Source organism: Macaca mulatta, chromosome 11, assembly GCF_049350105.2.
Source record: "Macaca mulatta isolate MMU2019108-1 chromosome 11, T2T-MMU8v2.0, whole genome shotgun sequence".
NCBI lineage: Eukaryota > Metazoa > Chordata > Mammalia > Primates > Cercopithecidae > Macaca > Macaca mulatta.
In genome coordinates, this window is record NC_133416.1 from 62,514,814 (window position 1) to 62,536,616 (window position 21,803).

At 36.1% G+C, this 21,803-nt stretch overlaps 2 protein-coding genes across 2 annotated transcripts; both read left to right on the plus strand.

Moving 5' to 3' along the window:
- The first annotated feature begins 1,100 nt into the window (after positions 1-1,100).
- Positions 1,101-2,039, plus strand: LOC705872 (olfactory receptor 6C3-like). Its single transcript, XM_015151944.3, has one exon. It carries the CDS (start codon positions 1,101-1,103, stop codon positions 2,037-2,039), a length of 939 nt encoding a protein of 312 aa, XP_015007430.3.
- A 15,530-nt stretch (positions 2,040-17,569) lies between these two features.
- Positions 17,570-18,508, plus strand: LOC100425229 (olfactory receptor 6C75). Its single transcript, XM_015151945.3, has one exon. The coding sequence runs from the start codon at positions 17,570-17,572 to the stop codon at positions 18,506-18,508; it is 939 nt and encodes a 312-aa protein (XP_015007431.3).
- The last annotated feature ends 3,295 nt before the right edge of the window (positions 18,509-21,803 follow it).

A 21,803-nucleotide genomic window follows, 5' to 3' on the forward strand; every position in this document is an offset into this window, starting at 1 on the left:
AGAATTTGAGATAAAATTACTGAGAAAAACCAAGGAGTAAGTAAGTTTGTTACTTTTAAATTTCATACATATTATTCCACTTTATTTACATATTTTAAAAGATTATTTGCACATATGATTGTGGACTTACAGCCCTTACAGTAGTAAAAGTTTTATGGTTGTTTATTACTGAGAAGACTATAAATGTAGTCCCAAAGCAGAAACACAGCAGTAACTCTTGGTTTGTTCATTTTTCTAAATAAGTTTGGATGTTATGCTGTGATAGAAATAGGATTTTTAAAAGGCATTTGCTATTTGAAATACTTATTTCCCATTAAGTCTTATTTTGACCATCTACTTGTTTCTTTGCTATAACAATATTGTTATAAAAGAAAAAACTACAAAACAAAAAAATATTGTATATGATATGAATTAAAATGTTTTTAGGCAATTATTTGTTTTTTCAACAGATGTTTTCCTTTATTATTCTTCTCATCTTTTTGCTAAAAAAGAAAAAAAAAAGTGGATCAGGGAAGGTGCTAGCATCAACCAAGCCCATAAGTAATGCCAGGAGGCAATGCCAGCAAAACTGTCTATCCCAGGAATAGACATGCATTATTTTTTCTAAAGTGAGATGGTTTACTGTGGTGACGAGTTGTTTAACCTCATGAAAGTCTCCTAACCTATATGAGACTGAGTTTCTCAAAATATGACACTTCAAGATAGAACTAAATAACATCAGTAAATTTTTAAACTCTATATTTAGATTGTTCTACATTCCAGATTGATTTAAGTAACTGGAAGGTTAGTTTTGAAGAAATATTAGAAGTGGCTTCTGTTTAAATGTTAGCATCATAATTTTTTATTCATGGCCTGTAATAATGTATTTTCAGTGAAGAAAGACTGATATTTCACTTCTTATATTATTTGTTACTGGAATGAAAGGCAGATTGGAAACCACAGAGGGTTGCTAATGGGGAACCCTTAAAATTTTATAGATTATTCATTAATTATGTATATTTTTTAAATGTTATGCCTGTCTTCAACAGTTTTAATTTTTTTTAACATTCTGTAGGGGAAACATACATTTTCTCTTCTAAAGGAGAAAATAAAGATCTGCAATGAAAAACTACACAGCACCCACAGAATTCATTCTTCTAGGGCTATCAGATGACCCGGAGTTTCAGATTGTGATTTTTCTCTTTTTAATTATCATGTATATATTAAGTGTCACTGGAAACTTGACCATCATCACTCTCACCTTAGTGGACTCCCATCTACAGACCCCCATGTACTTCTTCCTTAGGAACTTTTCTGTATTAGAAATAACTTTTACAACTGTCTGTATCCCTAGATTTCTGGCCACCATTATCACCAGAGACAAAACGATTTCATACAATAGTTGTACAGCTCAGTTATTTTTCTTCATCTTTATGGGTATAACTGAATTTTACCTTCTAACAGCCATGTCCTATGATCGTTATGTAGCCATCTGTAAACCCCTGCATTATATGACCATCATGAACAAGAGAATCTGCATATTGCTTGTTTTTTGTGCTTGGTTGGCAGGGTTCTTAAATATCTTCCCACCAGTTATTCTTTTTCTCCAGTTAGATTACTGTGGCTCCAATGTCATTGATCACTTTGCTTGTGACTATTTCCCCCTATTGCAATTATCCTGCTCAGACACATGGCTCCTAGAAGCGATTGGTTTTTACTCTGCAATAGTAATTCTGCTTTTCACTTTGGCATTAATCATTCTATCCTACATGTTTATCATTAGGACAATTTTGAAACTTCCTTCTGTTAGTCAGCGAAAAAAGGCATTTTCTACATGTTCCTCCCACATGATTGTCATTTCCATTTCCTATGGAAGCTGCATATTCATGTATGCTAATCCCTCTGCAAAAGAAAGAGCGTCGTTGACCAAAGGAGTAGCTATTCTCAATACCTCCATTGCTCCTATGATGAATCCGTTTATATACACCCTGAGGAACGAGCAAGTGAAGCAAGCCTTTAAGGGCACCATCCAAAAGGTTATGTTTTTCTCTGGTAAATGAAAGTATTAATAAGGCTTTAAAAAATCAAGTTACAGTAAATGCTTTCTATTATACATATCCTCTCAACACCCTCTTTCCTTCATTATAGTTAAACATGCATTTTTTATTTCCACCACGTTGTATTCAATAAATTTGATAAAGCTGAATACTGCTTCATAGTTTTCTGAAAATTAAAGCATTTTATTCACGTGTATTTGGATGAAGTAGAAAATCTGGGTGAACGATTATGATTTTGAATAGGGGTGGTTAGCTTTGGAAGAGACTTAAGGCATTTAGTTTGATGATGTAAGTGTCAGGATAGATGTGGACCTGGGAACTATTCATTCTTACCAGGTACTAGATATGAATGTTCTTAGGAAATGTGATTCTACTTGGCATTTCTGTCAAATCAAATTCTCACAATAACCAAGAGTTTGAAAGTAAAATATAAGTAACCATGTAAATATTTGAAAATATTAGAAACCCATTTTTATACAGCATTTTTATGATATTAATAAGTATGATAATAATGAGGAGAAGTAATAAGAGGAGGAGAGCAGAAGATGAAATAAAGATTTATAGCAATTATATTGCAGGACTATTTTAATTATTTTCTATGTATTGGCTCATTTAATCCTGCCAACAACTTTATGAGGTACCTACAATTATTATTATCTCTTGTTCAGAGGTATTTTTAGGTAGATTAAATAACTCTAAAAGTGAATAACAAAAACCAGAGAACAGAAACTATAAAATAATATCAGGAAAATGATGGATTATGGTAAACAGGTGAGAGTTCAACTTTCTATAGAACTGAGTTTTACTCTGAGGGTCCAGAAATAACTTTAGAGTTTCTGGAAATAGAGAAGCAAAATGAAATCTGCTGCAATAATGTTCTACATCTCCACTTTGCACTACACAAGTCATAAGCAATAGCATTTTACAAAACCCCATAGAGAGTATTATACACTGACTTTCATTTCTAATAATTAACAGCTCATGTTAAATTGTTAAAGGACTTTCTAATGTACAATTAATTCATTCAGGTTATACTTATGTATCTTATGACACATATTGTGGATATAGTGATGAAAAAAGATGACCCTTACCCTAAGTTTTCTAAAATTCTAGTGAGAAAAAAAACACATAATTAAAATTTAAACAAATGCAACAATTTGGATCTAAACTGCCTATAGGTCAAGTAATGTTACCATGATCAAAGATAGTATATCAGTTTTCCTGACTTTTCTCTTAGCAGAATTATTTCCAATTTCACAATAATTACTAAATATGGGTTCATTTTAGCTCTAAAATCACAAGCATATAAAAAATCCTTGGCTGTCACCTTAGTTTTCACTCATTATCTTCCTTGATTACTTTGTGTGCTGTAACAAATGGCATTTTTTCCTAATTTTAAAAAGTTACTGGGAATAAGATGATGATGGTCTCCAAGCAGTGACAAAACTCCCCCAGTAGCTCTCTGTGGCTCTGATTGGTATCATTAATCATCAATTGATCTTCCACACAGTTTGACCTGTGTACCCTGCCACATCTATTATGCTCCAAGTCTATTTGAAAGAAGTTATGTATATACAACCATGTCATAGATTTCTAGAAGATGCCAAACTGTTTCAAGCACTTTTAGGTTGCATCCAGAAAACACTGAGTTTTATTTCTCATTTTAAAATCCATGCACAAGGAAACAGAAAATCCATAATAATTAATAAATATTGAATAGTCTAAGATAATATCTGGTAAATAATTGATTTGGTAAATAATATCTGGTAAATAATTGATGCTTAAAGTGATTATGCATGCACTATTTTTTCTAACTCAGTATCTGTATGTGAATTGTTTCCTATAAAGAGAATAAGAATTTCCCAAATGTAAATTCTTCCCAATTCTTATATGATTATGAAAATTCATTCATATATTATTCTAAAAATATTTTTTAAAGCAACTAAGTTGCAAGTATGTGCTAGCCATTTGGGTTAATGGAATAATACTATCTTCACCTTCTGGGATTTCAGATGACAGTTAAAAAGGTAGATATTGACATATAGAATAACTTTTTTCATAAAAACATATACCACATGCTGTATCAATGTAAAAGACGGGGTTGCTCACAACACCTGCATTATCCAAGAATTACTTCCAGTAAATACAAGAAATTCAATTATATGAATATTCTGGGCAAAAAGAATCATGATTGCAAATAACATGGAGTTTTAAAAGTGAAGGAAGTAGTGTACGGTGAATTATGATGAAACAGAAAGCAACAAATAGCAATTGATTTCTTTTTATGCTTTTCATGAAAGAGTTAATTTTATTAGTTCAATTTATTACGCAAAGCAACATAAAGCTATAAAACAAATATTTATGTCATGTGAATATTATATCCTAAACTCTATTAAATTTTTTATCTATCCCTCTAAGATTTTAACAGCCAATTTGTTTTTCTCCTCCTTCTAAAGAATGAAGCATAAAGAGTCATAGGAAATAAGTAATCACATGCAGTCAATACATATCAGAACAGTGATTCAAATCAGGGCTAGGCCCCAACAAATAAGCCCTGTACCAACTCCTGGGGGAGGGGAGAAATCTTGCAAAATAAAAATATCCAAGGGAATCTTAGAATTTCAGAATAAGTACTATGATGTCATTTATTCCTTCACAAAAGTATTAAGTGAGCACATCAAAAATGTCAAGCTTGGCTTATAGGGATTTCTGTCCAAATTATCATACTCTGAAAAATTAAACATTCAGGAGACTATTACTCTTTTGGAATTAAACTTACATTCTTGGACAACAAAGAAAACACTTTAGCTAAAGACATTCAGAGTCCTCCAACTCTTCTATTACTTATTTCGTATGTAATATATACTTGCATGATAACTGTGGTGCGCTTTCTGTGTATCCTTTTTTCTTTAGGGTTTCATGGGCAAGACTCTGTTACTTTTTGATTGAACACTGAATTATCCACAACACCAACATCAACCACAGCTATAGAATATGTGGTTGATAATTTATTATCTCACCCTTAGATATTACTTAGTCATTCTCCATCCAATTGATTTAGGTCACAGTAAACCTTTGTATCCTCAAATAATTAAAAGGCATTCATTATGTCCTACATCTCTTTCTGATGTTAGGGCTCTTGTGCTAAATTTCCTAAGCTCAAGTTGACTTTTTTTTGCCCCATTTATATAATTGGACTTTTATTGCTATATTTTATGATCACATATGATCACATAAGCATCCTGGAATGGAGAAGTGGGCTTATCAATATGATAACAATTTTTACAATGTACTAGAACTTTATTTTTCTTGGCTATCTCTACTAGTAACCCGTAAACATTTTTTTTTGTTGTTTTGTTTTTGTTTTTTATTATTTTTATTTTTTTTTAATTTATTTATTATTATTATACTTTAAGTTGTAGGGTACATGTGCATAACGTGCAGGTTTGTTACATATGTATACTTGTGCCATGTTGGTGTGCTGCACCCATCAACTCCGTAAACATTTTTTAAGCAAAGGAAACATTTTGTTCATTATTGCCTACTAAAGGGTTTATTGTAGTGTAGCAATTCAATAAAATATTTGTTAATCAACAAATGGATGGAAGTCTCAAAATGCCTAGTTTCTATTTACATTATCAATACATTTTGCCTTTAAATTATCGTTGCTCTGCTCTGACATCTTTTTTGAACAAGTTTTTATATCAGGGCTTTCTAGGACTCCTTGCTTTTCATAACTATGGATACAAACCTCTATATCCCATCAGCAATGCTGGCCACCTCTTAAACTCCTTATTCACCCAACTGAACCTCTCTGATTTTAGGTCTATGTCTCAGGATCTCCACTGTGGACATATGTGGGGCAAAATGTGTCTGTGACTCATTAAGCTACTAAATAGATTTCTATAATCAGATTTCCATGGCTATCACACTTTTGAAGCTTTCTTGACTTCAAATATTTTCATATACACAATAGTGAAATAGCACAGTAACACTCAACCATATTATTAAATTAGGAAAGTTCTGTATCACTCCTTGATAACAGTGGCTTCTATGAGGTGAAGTTATTCAAGTATGAGTAGCAGCTTTTGTACTCCCTCATTCACTGTATTATAGTCTCAGAAATCACAGTCCATTTGTATGACCTCGAGCAAATTAGGGAAAACTCTCAATGACTCAGTTTCCTTATATGAAAATTAGGAGAAATAATAGTAATTTTCTCAGAGTAGTTGTGAATATTTATTAAAACAACACTTTAAAAAGTGCTTACAAACATGTCTGATACCTTCCAAGCACTTAATAAAGTGTGACTATTACTATTATTATAATGCCAATTTTAATTTAATAGCATACAACCATCCACGTACAATTTACTCAAGGATAAGTCAGCTTTATGCAGCACAAGAGTGTCAATAGAACAACTGCCTTGTATAGTATATTATATGGAATTCCCTTAATCACAACTAAAGCATCCCAGTTGTCTCATCTGTAAATTGAGGATTACAGTAAATTTTAGTTAATTTATTTTTATAAATTATTTAAATTTCTCTTCTGGGTATTACTACTCTAAAAATGTTGTGTATTTGCTCATTTTGCATCTTTCAAATACCTTCAAATAAGCCTATCTATGTGCACAGACTGTAAGCACCACATTTTCGGTGGCAATGTGATTTGGTTCTGCTAATCAGATACATTCATAAAAGAACTTTTAACTCAGTCATCTATATTGCTGATGCAGATCATAGTAAGTGCAGGTGACTCTGAAGCTTGTGGCAATAGTGGTAAATTCCTGAGGAGCCATTCTCATGGAGACTCATGACTTATGCATGAGGCTGTGCTTCTAAGTGCATTAAAGAACTTAAAGAGAGAAAATGTAACTTTAATGTTTCAATTATCTCATATTTTAATGTTTTAATTATCTCATTATTTTAATATTTCAATTATCTCATAACTGCAGAGATGACATAGCCAATAATAAATCCTAAGTTTCCTTAATTATAAAGTTGATTTAATTCACAACGTCTACACCTAGGTAAATGTTAGTGTGTTGACTGTGAAAGAGATGAGATTGAGTATTGGAATGAAAGACTAGTGTCAGAAGATTTCGAGTACCTGAATTTGAAAGTACTACCAGCCTCCTTACCAACACAAGAATCTATATTTCTCTGTCTCATGAAGGTGGCCATGCATTGTTTAGAAACCCTATTATTTGGCCATCTTTCCAGCAATTCATCTGCTTGCAAGATATCCAAATTACAGGGTTTCTAAACCAAATAGGAACAGCTCTGGTTTGCAGCTCCCAGCAAGATGAATGCAGAAGGCAGGTGATTTCTGAATTTCCAACTGAGGCACCCAGTTCATCTCACTGTAACTGGTCGGACAGTGGGAGCAGCTCACAGAGGGTGAGCCAAAGCAGTGGGAGATGTTGCCTCACCTGGGAAGTGCAAGGGGTTGGGAAATTCTCTCCTCTACTCAAGGGAAGCCATGAGGGACTACGCCATGAGGAATGGTGCACTCCAGCCCAGATACTGCACTTTTCTCATGGTCTTCAAAACCCGCAGACGAGAAGATTCCCTCCCATGCCTACCTCACTGGAGCCCTGGGTTTCAAGCACAAAACTGGGTGGCTGTTTGGGCAGACGCTGAGCTAGCTGCAGGAATTTTTTTTTTTCCCCATAACCCAGTGGCACCTGGAACACCAGCGAGACAGAACCAGAAAGGGGCCTGAAGCCAGGGACCCAAGTGTTCTGGCTCAGCCGGTCCCACACCTATAGAGTCCAGAAAGCTAAGATACACTGGCTTGAAATTCTCACTGCTGGTACAGCAGTCTGAGGTTGACCTGGGATGCTCTAGCTTGGTGGGGGAGGAGCGTCCGCCATTGCTGAGGCATGAGTAGGCAGTTTTACCCTCACAGTGTAAACAAAGCCACCAGAAAGTTTGAAATGGGTGGAGCCCACTGTAGCTCAACAAGTCCCCTGTGCCCAGACTGCCTCTCTACATTCCTCCTCTCTGAGCAGGGCATTTCTGAAAAAAAGGCAGCAGGCCCAGTTAGGGGCTTATAGATAAACCCTTGATCACCCTGGGGCAGAGCACCTGGGGGAAGGGGTGGCTGTGGGGGCAGCTTCAGCAGACTTAAATGTCCTTGCCTGATGGCTCTAAAGAGAGCAGCAGATCCCCCAGCACGATGCTCAAGCTCTGCTAAGGGTCAGACTACTTCCTCAAGTGGATCCCTGACCCCCATGTAGCCTGACTGGGAGACACCTCCCAGCAGGGGCCGACAGACACCTCATACAGGAGAGCTCTGGCGGGTGCCCCTCTGGGATAAAGCTTCCAGAGGAAGGAACAGGCAGCAATCTTTGCTGTTCACCAGCCTCCGCTAGTGATACCCAAGCAAACAGGGTCTGGAGTGGACTCCCAGCAAATTCCAGCAGACCTGCAGCAGAGGGGCCTGACTGTTAGAAGGAAAACTAACAAATGGAAAGGAACAGCATTAACATCAACAAAAAGGACATCCACTCAGAGACCCCCAAAGGTAACCAACATGAAAGATCAAAAGTAGATAAATCCACAAAGATAGGAAGAAACCAGCACAAAAAGGCTGAAAATTCCAAAAACCAGAACACCTCTTCTCCTCCAAAGGATCACAACTCCTCACAAGCAAGGGAAGAAAACTGGATGGAGAATGAGTTTGATGAATTGACAGAGTAGGCTTCAGAGTAGGTGGGTAATAACAAGCTTCTCCGAGCTAATGGAGCATGTTCTACCCCAACACAAGGACGCTCAGAACCTTGAAAAAAGGTAAGATGGATGGCTAACTAGAATAACCTGTTTGGAGAAGAACATAAATAACCTGATGGAGCTGAAAAATACAGCACGAGAACTTCATGAAGTATACACAAGTATCAATAGCCAAATAAATCAAGCAGAAGAAAGGATATCAGAGATTGAAGATCAACTTAACGAAATAAAGTGAGAAGACAAGATTAGAGAAAAAAGAATGAAAAGGAATGAACAAAGCCTCCAAGAAATATGGGACTATGTGAAAAGACCAAATCTACGTTTGATTGGTGTACCTGAAAGTGGCAGGGAGAACAGAACCAAGTTGGAAAACACTCTTCAGGATATTATCCAGGAAAACTTCCCCAACCTAGCAAGACAAGCCAACATCCAAATTTGGGAAATACAGAGACCACTACAAAGACACTCCTCAAGAAGAGCAACCCCAAGACACATAATCATCAGACTCATCAAGGATGAAATGAAGGAAAAAATGTTAACGGCAGCCAGACAGAACGTTTGGGTTACCCACAAAGGGAAGCCCATCAGACTATCAGTGGATCTCTCTGCAGAAGCCCTACAAGCCAGAAGAGAGTGGGGGCCAATATTCAACATTCTAAACAAAAGAGTTTTCAACCCAGAATTTCATATCCAACTAAACTAAGTTTCATAAGCAAAGGAGAAATAAAATCCTTTACAAAGAAGCAAACACAGAGTTTTGTCACCACCAGACCTGCCTTACAAGAGCTCAATGAAGGAAGCACTAAACATGGAAAGAAACAACTGGTATCAGCCACTGCAAAAACATACCAAATTATAAAGACCATTGATACTACGAAGAAACTGCATCAACTAATGGGCAAACTAACCAGCTAGCATCATAACGACGGGATCAAATTTACACATAACAATATTAACCTTAAATGTAAATGGGCTAAATGCCCCAATTAAAAGACACAGACTGGCAAATTGGATAGAGTCAAGACCCATCAGTGTGCTGTATTCAGGAGACCCATCTCACATGCAAAGACACACATTGGGTCAAAATAAAGCGATGGAGGAATTTTACAAAGAAAATGGAAAGCAAAAAAAAGCAGGGGTTACAATCTTAGTCTCTGATAAAAAAGGCTTTAAACCAACAAAGATAAAAAAAGACAAAGAAGGGCATTACATAATGGTAAAGGGATCAATGCAACAGGAAGAGCTAACTATCCTAAATGTATACAGGAGCACCCATTTTCATAAAGCAAGTTCTTAGAGACCTACAGAAAGACTTAGACTCCCAAACAATAATAGGAGACTTTAACACCCCACTGTCAATATTAGATAGATCAATGAGACAAAATTAACAAGGGTATTCAGGACTTGAACTCAGCTCTGGGCCAAGCAGACCTAATAGACATCTACAGAACTCTCCACTCCAAATCAACAGAATATACATTCTTCTCAGTACTACATTGCACTTATTCTAAAATTGACCACATAATTGGAAATAAAACACTCCTTAGCAAATGCAAAAGCATGGAAATTATAACAAACAGTCCACCAGATCACTGTGCAATCAAATTAGAACTCAGGATTAAGAAACTCACTCCAAACCGCACAACTACATGGAAACTGTACAACCTGATCCTAAATGACTACTGGATAAATAATGAAATTAAGGCAGTAATAAAGATGTTCTTTGAAACCAATGAGAACAAAGACAAAATATACCAGAATCCATGGGACACATTTAAAGCAGTGTTTAGAGGGAAATTTATAGAAGTGAATGCCCACAAGAAAAATCAGGGAAGATCTAAAATCAACACCCTAACATCAACATTAAAAGAACTAGAGAAGCAAGAGCAAACAAATTCAAAAGCTAGCATAAGACAAGAAATAACTAAGATCAGAGCAGAACAGAAGGAGAGAGAGAGTGACACGAAAAAACCTTCAAAAAATCAATGAATCCAGGAGGTGTTTTTTGGAAAAAAGATCAACAAAATTGATAGACTGCTAGCCAGGCTAATAAAGAAGAAAAGAGAAGAATCAAATAGATGCGATAAAAAATGATAAAGGGGATATATCACCACTCTTCCCAAAGAAATATAAACTACCATCAGAGAATACTATAAACACCCCTACACAAATAAACTTGAAAATCTAGAAGAAATGGATCAATTCCTGGACACATACACCCTCCCAAGACTAAACCAGGAAGAAGTTGAATCCCTGAATAGACCAATAACAGGCTCTGAAATTGAGGCAATAATTAACAGACTAACAACCAAAAAAAGTCCAGGACCATACAGATTTACAGCCGAATTCTACCAGAGGTACAAAGAGGAACTGGTACCATTCCTTCTGAAATTATTCCAAGCAATAGAATAGAAGGAATCCTCCCTAACTCATTTTATGAGGCCCGCATCATCCTGATACCAAAACCTGGCAGACATACAACAAAAAAAGAAAATTTCAGGTCATTATCACTGATGAACATCAATGCGAAAATCCTCAACAAAATACTGACAAACCGAATCCAGCAGCACATCAAAAAGCTTATCCACCATGATCAAATCAGCTTCATCCCTGGGATGCAAGGCTAGTTGAACATATGCAATTCAATAAACTTAATTCATCACCTACACAGAACCAATGACAAAAACCACATGATTATCTCAATAGATGCAGAAAGGCCCTCGACAAAATTCTACAGCCCTTCCAGCAACATGGCACAAGTATACATATGTAACAAACCTGCACGTTATGCACATGTACCCTAGAACTTAAAGTATAATAATAATAAAAAATAAATTAAAAAAATAAAATAAAATATCTACCTTCTAAAAAACAAAAAAAAAAAACTCTCAATAAACTAGGTATTGATGGGCTGTATCTCAAAATAATAAGAGCTGTTTATGACAAACCCACTGCCAATATCACACTGAATGGGCAAAAACTGGAAACATCATCTTTGAAAACTGGCACAAGTTTCTCTCTCACCATTGCTATTCAACATGGTATTGAAAGTTCTGGATAGGGTAATCAGGCAAGAGAAAAAAATAAAGTGTATTCAGATAGGAAAAGAGGAAGTCAAATTGTCTCTATTTGCAGATGACATGATTGTATATTTAGAAAACTCCACTGTCTCGCCCAAAATCTCCTTAAACTGATTAGCAACTTCAGCAAAGTCTGAGGATACAAAATCAATGTGTAAAAATCACAAGCATTTCTATACACCAATAACAGACAAACAGAGAGCCAAATTGGGAGTGAATTCCCATTCACAATTATTAAAAAGAATAAAATGCGTAGGAATACAACGTACAAGGGATGTGAAGGACTTCTTCAAGGAGAACTACAAACCATTTCTCAAGGAAATAAGAGAGGACACAAACCAATTGGAAAATATTCCATCCATGCTCATGGATAAGAAGAATCAACATCGTGAAAATGGCCATACTGCCCAAAGTAATTTATAGATTCAATGCTATCCCCATCAAGCTACCACTGAATTTCTTCACAGAGTTGGAAAAAACTACTTTAAATTTCATATGGAACCAAAAAAGAGCCCACATAGCCAAGACAATCCTAAGCAAAAAGAACAAAGCTGCAGGCATCACGCTACCTGACTTCAAACTATACTACAAGGCTACAGTAACCAAAACAGCATGATACTGGTACCAAAACAGATATATAGACCAATGGAACAGAATAGGGGCCTCAGAAATAATGCCACACATCTAGTCATCTGATCTTTGACAAACCTGACAAAAACAAGCAAAGGGAAAAGGATGCACAATTTAATAGTGTTGGGAAAGCTGGCTAGCAATATGCGGAACACTGAAACTGGTTCCCTTCCTCACACATTATACAAAAATTAACTAAAGATGAATTAAAGATTTAAACGTAAGACATAAAACCATAAAAACCCTAGAAGAAAACCTAGGCAATACCATTCCGGACATAGGCATGGGCAAAGACTTCATGATTTAAAACACCAAAAGCAATGATAACAAAAGCCAAAATAGACAAATGGAATCTAATGAAACTAAAGAGCTTCTGCACAGAATAAAAAAAAAAAAAAAAACTATCATCACAGTGAACAGGCAACCTACAGAATGGGAGAAAATTTTTGCAATCTATCCATGTGATAAAGAGCTAATATCTAGAATCTACAAAGATCTTAAATAAATGTACCAGAAATAAACAAACAACTCCATCAAAACATGGGTGAAGGATATGAACAGACACTTCTAAAAAGAAGACATTCATGCATCCAACAAACATATGAATGATCATTAGAGAAATGCAAATCAAAATCACAATGAGATATCATCTCACTCCAGTTAGAACGGCAATCATTAAAAAGTCAGGAGACAACAGATGCTGCAGAGGATGTAGAGAAATAGGAATGCTCTTACACTGTTGGTGGGAGTGTAAACTAGTTCAACCATTGTGGAAGACAGTGTGGTGATTCCTAAAGGCTCTAGAACCAGAAATACCATTTGACCCTGCAATCCCATTACTGCGTATATACCCAAAAGATTATAAATCATTCTACTATAAAGACATATGCACACGTATGTTTATTGCAAAACTGTTCACAATAGTAAAGACTTGGAACCAACCCAAACGACCATCAAAGATAGACTGGATAAAGAAAATGTGGCACATATACACCATGGAATACTATGCAGCCATTAAAAAGGATGAGTTCATACTCTTTGCAGGGACATGGATGAAGCTGGAAACCATCACTCTCAGCAAACTAACACAGAAACAGAATATCAAACACCACATGTTCTCACGCATAAGTGGGAGTTGAACAATGAGAGCACACGGACACAAGGAGAGGAACATCACACATCAGGACCTGTCAGGGGGTGTGGGGGACTAGGGGAAGGATAGCATTAGTAGAAATACCCAATGTAGATGACAGGTTGATGGGTGCAGCAAACCACCATGTCACGTGTACACCTATGTAAAAAACCTGCATATTCTGCATATGTACCCCAAACTTAAAGTATAATAAAAAAAGATAGAAAAAGTGGGCAAAAGACAAAACATTTTATTTTTTTAACTGGCAAAATTGTCCATATTTATAGGTTACATAGTGATGGTTTGATAATATAATGTGTAGTGATGAGATCAGAGTAGTTAGAAAATTTGTCATTTCAGGCATTTATAATTTCTTTATGTTGGGAACACTTGTTTGTTTATTTATTTTTTAGAGACTGGGTCTCACTTTGTTACACAGGCTGGAGTGCAGTGGCGTGATCACAGCTCAATGTAACCTTGAACTCCTGGGCTCAGGCAGTCCTTCTGCCTCAGCTGCCTGAGTAGCTGGAACTACAGGTGTGCACCACCACATCTGGCTAATTTTTAAAAAAAAAAGTTTTCAGAGACAGAGTCTCACAATATTGCTCAGGTTGGTCTCAAACTCCTGGCCTCAAGGGATCTGCCTGCCTCTGCCTGCTGAGTTTCTGGGATTACAGGTGCAAACCACCATACCTGACTGCATTGGAAACATTCAATATCCTCTTTCTAGCTATTTGAAACTGTATAGTGTATTATCATTAACTATAGTTGTCCTATCATTGTATAGAACACTAGAGCTTATTCCTCTTATCTAGCTGTAATTTTCTTGAGATATAAAAATCCAGGGGAAGCAGCAGTGACAGAGGCAATGGGTAAAACTGGAAGCAGCAGCTCCTGTGGGAACAGGTTCAAGATATCCTCTGCCAGGACAGACTCCTGGACAAGGAGCACAGCAGGAAGAACTCAAAGGACCTGTGAGGATGCATGAAGTTAGCACCCCCAGGAAATTCATAAGTTACCCAAGGACGTTAAAGGAGACTACATTCCTATCTGGGGACATGGACATTTGAAGTCTTTAAGTGTTTTTTAATGAAGATGCAACCTTATTTTATACTTACCAAAAAATGTAGAATTTTCACACTTTTCTGCAGGAAGTAAAAATCGTGCAAAGAGCTCTTTATCATCTCTGCATTCTCACAACCTAAGGCTGAGCCCAACACTTTAAAAGCTTTAAAAGGTAAATATTGAATGAATAAATGGTAGTGATTATAATCACAATCTGGTTTTCTATGCTATCAGTCAATGGAAAAATTTAAAACCTTAAACACAAGTCTGACATCTTTTATGATGTGGAATAATGGAGACCACTGGCCTGTTCTAAAACATCAGAATGAATTCTTAACATTTCCCTAAAATAGAGAATCAACTCACTAACAATTTAGTAGTTGACCATTTAAAGACTACGAATCTTTTTTACTTCATTATTTATTTTCTTCTATTACTGCAGTTTTGGATTATTATAAAAAAGTAAATTTTTCTATATATTTTTCTGCTCTAATTTCAGGCTTCTGTATCACCTAAATATTTTATTCTACATTGTATACCAATTTGGACTATTATTTAGTGATTGGTGTCATGAGAACACCAATCTTCATGGTACCTTTTATTTATTCATTTAACTAATCCCCCGAGTCCATCGTAAACAGAGCAGATAAAATCATGACTAGCTTGAATAACATTGCTTCTGCACAGAAGATCATTTCTTCTTACCTTTCAAGCTTGGAAAGACACTATATTAGCCTTCATTTCAACTAAAATTTATAGCAAGATAATACTTTTTAAAGTGGCAATAGGTAGGATATCCTAAGATCTCAGATCCTTGGTGAAATTTGGGTTGATGTATAAAAATGTATTTATGTATGCCCTTCTTGTAAACGTTACAGAGAAGCTCTTGAAATTGTTCTTTATTATCAATATTTTGGATATTTTGTTACAAATACAAGATGATAGAGGAAAAATAGATTGCAAAAGCTCTTGAAAAATCCAACAGCATTTATGTTTCAGCAATGAATAAACCTTTTGAAATAAGATACACTAAACCATTCATATTTACCATAAAAGTAAGTATGTTTTTTCAGGAATATAATTTTTGCTTTAATGGCTTATATTTATGTTTTATATAAATTCAGTTATTCACATTACATATAAGTCAAATTAAACCACACAATTTAAATGAAATAGATAAAGAAAAGATAATGTAAAGAATATGATACTCTTCTGTCCACGAAACACTTCTATGTACCATTATCAGAGACATTTCTCTGATAAATTTCTCTGAGTAAAGACAACTGAGTCAATTGTAAAAAGTAGATTATAAAAATTTGAATGAGGCTGGAGAAAGACATGCTTTCTTTTTTTCTTTTCTTTTGAATAAGCGTCTCTTTCTCCACCCTCATTCAAAAGAAAAAGAACGGAACAGATAAAGAGAAAAATAACAATAAAAAATTTTCAAAGACTACCATAGTCGGCTGGCTATGAATTCTCATGAGCTTCATTTGAAAAAGTCTTAATCTCAGAAGTTTTAGTTTCTTTTTTCTTGTTTTCAGGGAATATACTGAAACATTTAGAAGACAGAGATTTATTCTGAAATATGTAAAAATATAATGAAGGAAATATAGAAATAATTGATTTATAAGGTAACAACAGAGTTTTTAAAATGTATTTGGTATCTATAGAGTACAAAACCGTTTTTCTCTAAAAGCAAAAAGCAACAATGAGGTTTTCTAAAGGGGTGTGTGTGTGTGTGTGTGTGTGTGTGTGTGTGTGTGTGTGTGTGTGTTTTGAGACAGAGTCTCCCTCTATTGCCCAGGCTGGAGTGCAATGGCACAATCTCGGCTCACTGCAACCTCCACCTCCTGGGTTCAAGCAATTCTCCCGCCTCAGCCTCTGGAGTAGCTGAGACTACAGGCGTGCGTCACCATACCCAGGTAATTTCTTTGTATTTTTAGTAAAGATGAGGTTTCACCATATTGGCCAGGCTGTTCTCGGACTCCTGACCTCAGGTGATCCATCTGCCTCAGTCTCCCAAAGTGCTGGGATTACAGGCATGAGCCATAGCATCCGGCCTAAAGTTAATTTTTTTTTACATTTAGTTTCTTTTCCTTTTTTATTTATTATTATTTTTTTTTTGAGGTGGAATTTCACTCTTATTGCCCAGGCTGGAGTGCAATGGTACAATCTCAGCTCACTGCAACCTCTACCTCCCGGGTTCAAGCAATTCTCCTGCCTCAACCTCCCGAGTAGCTGGGATTAAAGGCCCCTGCCACCACACTCCACTAATCTTTTGTATTTTTAGTAGAGACAAAGTTTCACTATGTTGGCCAGGCTGGTCTCAAACTCTTGACTTCAGGTGATCCATCTGCCTTAGCCTCCCAAAGCAGTGGGATTACAGGCATGAGCCACTGCACCCAGCCTACAGTTAATTTCATTGTGTATACGTAAGGTATATAACATAATCTTTCTATATGTGTATATACAGAGAAAGGATTACTACGTCCAAGCAAAATTATTCTATCCATCACATCCCATAGTTATCTTACGCAATACATTATTAACTGTAGCCTTTGTGCTGTACATTAGCTCTCTAGATTTATTTATCATACATAGCTACAAGTTTAAACCCTTTGAAGACATTGAATATATACATATGTATTAAATAGATAGATGCATAGGTGGATAACTAGATACAATGGAATGTTATCCAGTCTCATAAAAGAAGGAGATACTGCCACACTGCCATTTGTGACATCATGGATGAACCTGGAAGGCATTATGGTAAATAGAAAAAGCCAGACAGAAAAAAAATACTAATTTTCTTTACTGGTGTCATAGCTTTCTGGTTTCTTCACCTATTTTACAGCTAAAATACAGAATACTTTTCTAAAGAAAAAAATAATGAGAAATTCCACAGCAGTAACAGACTTTATTCTTCTTGGATTGACAAGTGACCCACAGTGGCAGGTTGTACTTTTCATATTTCTTCTTGTTACCTACATGTTAAGTGTGACTGGGAACCTGATCATTATCACCCTCACACTTTCAGATCCCCATCTGCAGACTCCCATGTATTTCTTCCTTCAGAACTTCTCATTCCTGGAAATTTCATTCACGTCTGTCTGCATTCCCAGATTCCTTGTCACCGTTGTGACAGGAGACAGAACCATTTCTTATAATGGGTGTGTGGCTCAGCTATTTTTTTTCATCTTCTTGGGGGTGACAGAATTTTACCTTCTGGCTGCCATGTCCTATGACCGCTGCATGGCCATCTGCAAACCTCTTCGTTACACAACCATCATGAACACCAGAGTTTGTATCCTTCTTGTCTTTAGCTCCTGGCTTGCAGGGTTTCTGATAATCTTTCCACCAGTAATGCTTCTGCTGCAGTTGGATTTCTGTGCCTCCAGTGTAATTGATCATTTTATCTGTGACTCCTCTCCAGTGCTGCAGCTTTCTTGCACAAACACTCACTTTCTAGAATTCATGGCATTTTTTTTAGCTGTGGTAACATTGATGGTCACCTTGACATTAGTTATTCTCTCCTACACAAACATCATCTGGACAATTCTGAAAATTCCTTCTATGAGTCAAAGGAAAAAAGCCTTTTCCACTTGCTCCTCGCATATGATAGTTGTCTCCATCTCTTACGGTAGCTGCATCTTCATGTACATTAAGACTTCTGCCAGAGAAAGGGTGACTTTCAGCAAAGGAGTAGCTGTGCTCAATACCTCAGTGGCTCCTCTCTTGAATCCCTTCATATACACACTGAGAAATCAGCAAGTTAAGCAAGCCTTAAATAGCTTGGTCCAGAAGATGATCTTTTCTTTAAATAAATGAATGTGATTATGTAAAAAATGTACACCTAAAGGCAAAGCTGAATGAAAAACTCTCTACCCTTCTCTATATAAACTCTTTCTAAACACCTTATTTCACTCTTTTGGTTAGACGTAGTTACATATCATCAACACTTCTTTATGTAATTGGCCTAAAAGCCAAGATTTAACTCTTTTAAAAAAACTGTATAGAAAGTGTTTGGTCTCTCACCTATGTAACTAAATTTTAGGTAAATTAATAATCACTATTGTTTATTATATAAAGGCAAAATAGATTATGAATTCATTCATAAAAGAGAGAGCTATAAATTTAAAACTTACTAAAAACCACATTCAACTATGAAATTAATTTTATGTGAAATATATAAACTATGTATCTTAATTAATATATCTAAAATTTTTTCTTCAGTGTAACCAGGAAAAACATGTTATAAAACTAAAAGCATTATTAAAATGTTTCCTTGTATTTGTCAATGAAATGTCGTTAAAATGTGTGTAAACATTAAATAGAAGTGTAAGACAAACGTGCAGCTATTATCTCTGTCGTTTGAATTAAGGTTGTATTATTTTTTGTCTTAGCTTTCCTAGAAAAAAAAGCAAAGCGTAATCAAAGAGTTGATATTATTTATGTTCTATTTTTCTTTGGTGATTGTTCCTTAAAAATAGGTTACTTAACAGAGAACTTTTCTGTTTCTGCCAATATTTTAAACGAAAAACTATGGTCTATAAAGGCAAGTCATATTTGTGTTCAGATTCCTTAAATTGATACAAAATTGCCTTTCTACTGATATGAAGAAAATGACAAAGTAAGGTCTACAATGGTGTGATACTGCCTTTTTATAAGGTATTTGGCTAATGATGACATGTGAATTATTAATGTCTTGGATTTTCCTTTATTAGTAAACCCATAATATTTTCTTTATCTTTCCATTGTCTCTTTCACAGAAGGTTTCACTCCCTTCACCTATGCCCAAGAAAATGACTTTTAGAGGTATTTGAGAACTGTAAAAAATGTGTTCAAGCCCAGTTCCTATAGTTAATGAGTCCCTCAACTCCCATGTGTCATTAAGAAAACTGGTTGTCAAATCCAGCAGCACATCAAAAAGATAATTCATCACGATTAAGTGGGCTTTATAACTGGATGCAAGGATGGTTCAACATATACAAATCGATAAATGTGATTCACCACTTAAACAGAATCTTAAACAGAATTAAAAATAAAAACCATATGATCATCTCAATAGACACAGAAAAAGTAGTCAATAAATCCAACATCTCTTCATGACAAAAACACTCAACAAACTACTCATTGAAGGAACATAGACCAAAACAATAACAGCCATCTATGACAGACCCACAGCCAATATCATACTAAACCAGCAAAAGTTGTATGCATTCCCCCTAAGAACTGGAATAAGACAAGGATGTCCCCTCTCAGCACTCCTATTCAACATAATACTGGAAGCCCTAGCCAAAGCAATCAGGCAAGAGAGAGAAATGAAAGGCATCCAAATAGGAAAAGAGGAAGTCAAATGATCTCTGTTTACTGAAAATATAATTCTGTACCTAGAAAACTTTAAAGATTCCTCAAAAAGACTCCTAGACCTGATAAATGACTTGAGTAAAATTTCAGGATATAAAATCAACATAGAAAAGTCAGTAGCATTTCTATACACCAGTAACATTCAAACTGAGAACCAAATCAAAAATGCAATCTTGGCTGGGTGTGGTGGCTCATGCCTGAAATCTCAGCACTTTGGGAGGCCAAGCTGGGAGGATTGCTTGAGCCCAGAAGTTTAAGACCAGCCTTGGCAACATAGTGAGAGCCTGTCTGCACACAAAAAAAATTTAAAAATTAGCTCAGCATGGTGGCACACATCTGTGGTCCCAGCTACTCAAGAAGATGAGGTGCGGGAATTGCTTCGACCTTGGAGGTTGAGGCTGCAGTGAGCTCTCATCATGCTACTGCACTCCACCCTGGACAACAGAGTGAGATCCTGTCTCAAAAAAATAAATAAATAAAAATTGTCCAAACATGGTGGCTCACGCCTGTAATCCCAGCACTTTGAGAGGCTGAGGCTGGTGGATCACTTGAGGCTAGAAGTTTGAGACCAGCCTGGACAACATAGCAAGACCCTATCTCTATTTTAAAATAATAATAAAAAAAGATGCCTGTAATTCCAGCACTTCGGGAGGCTGAGGCAGGCAAATTACTAGAGTACAAGAGTTCAAGACAAGTCTGAGCAACATGGTAAAACCCCAACTCTACAAAAAATACAAAAATTAGCTGGGCATGCTGGCATGCACCTGTAGTCCCAGCTACTTAAGAGGCTGAGGTGGGAGGATCGCTTGAGCACAAGAGGTGGAGGCTACAGTGAGCCAAGATCGCACCTCTGCACTCCAGCCTGGGCGACAGAGCGAGACTCTATCTCGATAAAATAAAACAAAATAAAAAAGTTATTTTAAAATTTCTAAAACAAGAAGAGAAAAATTGGTTGTCTTGGAATAGTAGCTGTGAATCTGACTAGACACAGGATAAATGGATTGTAGTTTGGTTCCTTGGTTTTCAGCTTCATCTGATATACAGGTGAATGTAAAGAGCTCTGCAGGTTTTCTAAGTCTGTAACAGATACTTTTTTTTATAGATGTGAGCATCCTTCAGCACTTGTCTATTTCTTACCATTGTGTTTTATGGAATGGCATACTTTTTTTTTTCAAACAGATTCTAATATCATCACAAAATGAAAATTACATGATAATGATTACATAATTATTTGATTATGAATTCTTTATTGTGGCAATTTGTAAAGAAATGAGACATTGTGGGTTGGGTGCGTTGGCTCACACCTGTAATCCCAGCACTTTGGGAGGCGGAGGCAGGTGGATCACGAGGTCAGGAGATGGAGATCATCCTAACCATCCTAGCTAACACAGCAAAACCCAGTCTCTACTAAAAATAAAAAATAAAATAAATAAAAATAAATAAAAAATTGCCGGACCTGGTGGCAGGCGCCTGTAGTCCCAGCTACTCTGGAGGCCCAGGCAGGAGAATGGAGTGAACCCCGGAGGCGGAGCTTGCAGTGAGCCTGGGCGACAGAGCGAGACTCCGTCTCAAAAAAAAAAAAAAAAAAAAAAAAAGAGACATTGAAAGTTTGCTTTTATTAAGATTACAACAAGTAAGCAGAAATGCAAAAGGGAAAATCAGGAGTGTGGAAACAACATACAAACGTTAACTAAGTTAAGATGAAGTGTATATACATATATAATCTACATGATAGATAGATAAAGAGAGATAGAGG

What these genes read in the sequence shown, in the direction of transcription:
- LOC705872 (XM_015151944.3), top strand. Translation starts at nt 1,101, where the DNA reads ATGAAAAACTACACAGCACCCACAGAATTCATTCTTCTAGGGCTATCA.
- LOC100425229 (XM_015151945.3), top strand. Translation starts at nt 17,570, where the DNA reads ATGAGAAATTCCACAGCAGTAACAGACTTTATTCTTCTTGGATTGACA.